Source organism: Cibotium barometz, chromosome 5 (assembly GCF_041138505.1).
Source record: "Cibotium barometz isolate CiBa-2024 chromosome 5, ASM4113850v1, whole genome shotgun sequence".
NCBI classification, from domain to species: Eukaryota; Viridiplantae; Streptophyta; class Polypodiopsida; order Cyatheales; family Cibotiaceae; genus Cibotium; species Cibotium barometz.
Window position 1 is genome coordinate 31,493,472 of NC_141050.1, and position 5,909 is coordinate 31,499,380.

The 5,909-nt window shown below is 39.8% G+C and overlaps 1 protein-coding gene across 1 annotated transcript; it reads left to right on the top strand.

Moving 5' to 3' along the window:
- Window positions 1–1,482: 1,482 nt before the first annotated feature.
- On the top strand, window positions 1,483–3,808 carry LOC147638358 (chlorophyllase-2-like). Its single transcript, XM_086795539.1, has 2 exons — window positions 1,483–1,927; window positions 2,958–3,808. The coding sequence occupies exons 1-2, from the start codon at window positions 1,574–1,576 to the stop codon at window positions 3,690–3,692; spliced, it is 1,089 nt and encodes a 362-aa protein (XP_086651665.1). The 5' UTR covers window positions 1,483–1,573; the 3' UTR covers window positions 3,693–3,808.
- The last annotated feature ends 2,101 nt before the right edge of the window (window positions 3,809–5,909 follow it).

Genomic DNA, 5,909 nt, shown 5'->3' on the forward strand with positions numbered 1-5,909 from the left:
AATTTAGATAAAATGTTGGCAATATTATTAAGATATATAATTTTGTTTCTTGAAAATTAAGACACTAACAAAAATGAACCACGATCTTAAAATTTAAGCCATCAGCTTAGTATAAGACACATATTTGGTTCAAAAATATGCAATATGGTTTTTTTGAAAGGATACATAAGGATAAAAACATAGAGATATGAACAAAGTCGAGATTCCAATTGGTATTTGATCTAGTTCGGGTAGATAGATGCAGCTAGCTCTCATCAAATCAATACGGTTAGCTCTCATCATTGGTGCTTGAGCTAGTTCGAGTAGATAGATGCAGCTATCTCTCATCAAATCAATGCCATGTTTTCTTCATAAATATGAGATATGTATAAAAAGGATGCATAAGGACATAAAGATGGTTAAATTTGAGATCGAGTTTCCAAGTGTTCCAACTCGAGCAAATAGATTTTATAAATAGATAGGATTTTTAAATTCATGTTTTTGGGATTTTTAAATAATAAAAGTGTACTTACATTAGTGTTTTTTTATGGTTTCTGTATAGAAAAAGGGGATCATTTTAAAGAACTAAAATTTGTGTAGAAAAAGGGGGGCATTCTATAGGAAATTGTGAGTTTGTAAGAAAAAGGGGTTATTGTATAGAAAAAGGAGTCACTTTAAATACTCAAAATTTATAACTAAGGGATATATACCCCTTGAATGCATGTGATGTATAAGTTTTCTATAGAGTAATCCCTTGATGCACTAGTCAAGTACTAATGAATATTACGAATTTGGATTTAACTACCACATTGCTAAGAATCTACAAGTATCACAATAGTAGGGACATAACAAGAGTATGCTTGCATCCTCATGTTTCCAAGTCTAATTACTTGTAAGAGCTTAATAAAGAAATATCACAACTGTAGGTTCATAACAAGAATATGCTTGCACCATCCTCATGTTTTCAAGAGGCTAATTACTTGTGAGAGCTTAATAAACAAAGGAGGGGTGGAGGTACAAATTGTTGAGCTCTACACTTTGCTTCTGTGCAATGCCCAAAAAAATCAATGGTTTGTTGGTAAGAGACATTGCATGTGTATAATGTACATTTTCAACTTTTGGTCTTTCTTGGCATCGTCTTTACAGCCCATGCGCATAGTTGTACTCTCCAATGCAAGGAGGTCACCATGAACAAACAATGAGAGAGATATAGAGAGGGAGAGGGAGAGGGAGAGTAAATCTATACATGATAAATTTTACTTTTGGTGGAGAGTGTGGTTATTCACGAGGTCCTGGACCAGTGTTCGAGGTTCTTGCAGACAGATGCAACCACAGCTCAGTACGTCAAGGCTCGTGTTTGTTTCAGAAACCTGTAGGATGCTATCAAGAGGATGAATAAGGACAGAAAGATGGTGAACTTTGAGGTCGAATTTGTAGGTGTTGGAGCTGGTTCGAGCAGAAAGATCCTATAAATAGAAGGGCCACTGAGTCTAGTTTGCACACAGTATACACTCTCGCTAGCTTCTCCTCGCGCACTCTCTTGCTTCTCCTCTCGATACTCTCGCGCTTAATTCTTAATCTTTCCGCCACCACCATGATGAGAGCTTCTGTCCGAGACATGAGCAGTGCAGTTTATCGCCCTCTCGTGACCTTAGCTCAAATCTTTTGCCTCGCCACCTTGAGTTCTGCCGTCTATGAGGAGAACGGTCCGTTGGAGGTCCAAATTTTCCAAACTTCGTTCTCAGCGAGAGTCCCTTGCGTCGGTACGACGATCATCGAGCCCCCTACGCAGAACCAACCTCCAACGCGCCTCGTTGTTGCTGTTCCGACACAAAGTGGGACGTATCCGGTAGTCGTTTTTCAACATGGATTCCTTCTCGCCAATTGCTTTTACACGCAACTCATCCAGCACGTATCCTCTTACGGTTATATTGTGGTGGCTCCCCAGGTGAACAAATAGGTCATTGAGAAAAGTGGTTTTTTTTAAAATTATTTTGCTCTTTTCTTCACCTAAGCTCCTCCCACAAGAAGGTTGGTTTTGGGTGTGCAAAGAAGATGGAAGATCAACCGAGAGAAAAAAACTTAGGGGGGGATTATTATCCATCTAGTTTCCACACCTAAAACCTGCTTCTGTTGTGGGTTGCGAATTAATAAACCCTCTCACAACCAAGATAGATTTCGAAGAGGCTTTCTCTAACATATTTGAAGGGCTTTGATGCCCTCTCAAGGCTTCAAATTTCAGCAATAGACATTGTCAACCCCTCTCAAGGAAAGGGGAGGGTATATTTTGTCCCTTTTGAGAGAGATGAGCCGGGCACCCGACTTACATGGGGCCTCTTTTTTAACAAAAATAATAATTATCTTCAGAAGTGTTAAAAGTTAAACCTAGAACACTCCACACCAAGAGACCATTTAAGCACCGCCACCATCACACTATTTTAGAAGTGAAACGTTTCAAATTAAATGAAATACTTGTGTATCTTTGATTTCTCGGCCGCCACCAGCTCCGAAAAGTGCATGGTGAGGGGTAGGGTCCACACATGCTTGATTTTTGACGTGTTTTGGATATAAAAAACTTGCAAAAATAATTATAAGCCATCAAAAAAGATAATTTTTGAAGAGCGTCTTGCACGTTTTTGAGTATTTTGGACATAGAAAACTTGCAAAAATAATTCTAATCTATAAAAAAAATACACGTAAATTATGAAGTATTTTGGACTTAAAAAAAAACTTGCAAAAATAATTCTAATCCATCAAAAAAATACATGCTCGTCCACCAGAAAAAGGCAACCCTAACAACGGATCCCTGCTATCTATCTTGAGCCCTTAACACTAGTGTCTAGAATTTTCTATAGACCAAATATTTTCCCATGTTTCCTTTTATAAAAGTCTGCGGTTTTTTTTAAAGGAGTATGAAAAGAAGAGAATATAATAATGTTAATACTAATAAGGATTAAGGCGGTTTAATCCTGATTTAGGTCATCACGCTGGACGAAGACGCTACCGAGGAGATCGAAGAAGTGGCAAAAGTCGTGAATTGGGTTCCGGGCAACCTGTCCGTGGTGTTGAGCACAGCCGCCGTCGACCCGACTACCACAGTGGTCACGCCTGATCTCGAAAAGGTCGTGATGGCAGGACATAGCCGGGGAGGCAAAGTAGCATTCGCCTTGGCATTGGGCTTGGCCTCATTCAACACCAGTTTGAGCTTTTCTGGGCTTGTGGCGCTCGACCCTGTGGATGGCGTCGACGAGCCCACAACCCCCGCAATCGTTCAGGAGGGTTGTGATCATTGCCTACACCACCTTCCGTTTCCAACTCTCATCGAAGGAACAGGCTACGGTAGCCAAAAACCTCTCATTGGCCCTGCTTGTGCGCCTGTGTGCTGTGGCCACCAAGCTTTCTACAACTGTTCATCGGCTCCAATCGTTTACCATCTTGTTGCATCTGACTTTGGTCACCTTGATTTCTTAGACGACTCAGTTTTCTGGACGTCGTTGGTCTGTAAGAGTGGATATTCCAAAGAACCCCTCCGCAGCTTCACGGGCGGATTGTTTGTAGCATTCTTGCAGTCTGCACTTAATGGCACTAGCAAAGCAATGGATGACATCTTAACAAACTGGCAGAACGCATCCATCACCTTGGAGCAACCTCAAACCTACATAGGGACTGATTCCGGCGCATGCGGCGCAGCAGTTGCATTATCACTTTTGTAAGCTGTAGTCGTGCACAATAATATGCCATGATGATAGATCTGTAGTTCTTGCAGCCATTATCATCATCAGATCAATATTGTAGATTATTATGCATAATCTCACGATATTTGAAGCAGCTACATTAGATGGGCCTGTTACTTAATGGCATTAATGTTTGTAACCCACGTATGTGTATGCCCTTCATCTCGAGCGATGGCATCTTCTTCTTTCCTCTATATCTTACTAGTACACGACCCACTCGCTCGGCTGCTGCTGCCTATGAACTACCCCCTTGGTACTCTGTCTCTCTCTACTATGCACTACCCCCTTGGTACTCTCTCTCCCTCTCTGCCTCTATATCTTACTAGTACACGGCCCAGTCGCTCGGCTGCTGCCTATGCACTACCCCCTTGGTACTCTGTCTCTCTCTACTATGCACTACCCCCTTGGTACTCTCTCTCCCTCTCTACCAGTGCGTTGGTGTGACATATTATTGCTTAGGACATTTAAAGAGGTTTCAAAAGTACCGTACTCTAACAAATTAATCTCTCTCTCATAAAGACACATAAAGACATGCTAACAATGCCAATAGAAAATCAATATCAAAAGTTAACATCGGGCGGTAGCTCAGTCGCTAAGGCGTTTCGTTGTCAAAACCCAGGTTGTGGGTTCGAACCCTGCTGGCTACCCCGATTGATGCCTTGCCCTTGTGTTCCAATTGATGCCTTGCCCTTGCTTTGTGGGATAAGGGGGGTCCCATGGGTACTAAGCCCGCTTCTAACGCCAAACTTTTTTTAAAAAAAAATCAGTATCAAAAGGAAACATAGACACATCAAAAATATAAGCCACCATCCACACATTTATTAATATTAGATGCATCACACCCAATAGAATGAGAACATGATATAACTCAATCACATTAAGCATACTTGATTAAGGATCAATATCCAAAAGATCTAAAAAAGCATACATATAACAAAAGTCAACATCCAAATAACCATCCTCCTAGTGTCCTGCTGAAATGCTGTTGTCTCCGTTGTAGAGAGAGAGAGAGAGAGAGAGAGACAAATCACATGATAAAATTTATTTTTGGTGAAGCCTTATGCAATGCTTTGTAAAATATAGAGAGAATGCATGTGTACAATGTACAATGTACATTATTATTCTTTTGTCTTTTTTGCATCTTCTTTTTAACCCATAAAAATGTGCTTTATTTGCTGTTGGTCTTTCTTGGCATCTCCTTTTTAGACCAAAAGCAAATAATATACAGTGTACATTATTTGCTTTTGGTCCTTCTTGGCATCTCCTTTCTAGCTCATAAAAAGCATGTTGTATTGCAAAATGCAGGTAGGTCACAATGAAACAAAAAAGTGTGAGAGAGAGAGGGATCGTGTTGTAGTGTACTTAACAAGAGATATTGTTTAGTGCAAAATAATTTTTGACCAATGACAATAATGACAATGCTCAAAAGTAGCTTGGATAAGTATTAAGAATTTAGATAAAATGTTGGAAATATTATTAAGATATATAATTTTTGTTTCTTGAAAATAAACACACTAACTCATCATGAAGGAATAGCTCCTTCTTCTTCTTCTCTCTTCTTTCTTTTGCTATTGAATCTTGCTTGCATGATGGATGCATGCTAGATAGGTTTGAGTGTAGGTTTTCTTCTTGGCAATAACTTCTTCTTCTTCCCCCACCTTTTGTGAGAGAGAATTAACCGTCGCGAAGGACCATCTCTTCTTGCTTGCATCTAGGCATTGAGAGCTCTACCTTCACCCCATTCGCAAAGGATCATTCCAGTGTGATAAGAGAGCGAGGATACCCACAATGGTATGTTGCATTTTTGGCTCGAAGGAGGAAAGACCTAACGACACATTCTTTGGCAAGGCCCAAGGGAGATATGAACCAAGTCGAGATTCCAATTGGTATTTGAGCTAGTTCGGGTAGATAGATGCTGCTAGCTCTCATCAAATCAATACGGCTAGCTCTCATGAATTGGTGTTTGAGATAGTTTGAGTAGATAGATGCAGCTATCTCTCTTCAAATCAATACCATGTTTTCTTCATAAATATGAGATATTTATAAAAAGGATGCATAAGGACAAAAAAATGGTTAAATTTGAGATCGAGTTTCCAAGTGTTCCAACTCGAGCAAATAGATTTTTTAAATAAATAGGATTTTTATAGTTTGTATAGAAAAAGGGGGTCATTTGAAATAACTCAAATTTGTGTAGAA

What these genes read in the sequence shown, in the direction of transcription:
- LOC147638358 (XM_086795539.1), top strand. Translation starts at nt 1,574, where the DNA reads ATGATGAGAGCTTCTGTCCGAGACATGAGCAGTGCAGTTTATCGCCCT. An exon ending in ATATTGTGGTGGCTCCCCAG is followed by an intron (nt 1,928 to 2,957) that starts GTGAACAAATAG and finishes ATCCTGATTTAG; the next exon opens with GTCATCACGCTGGACGAAGA.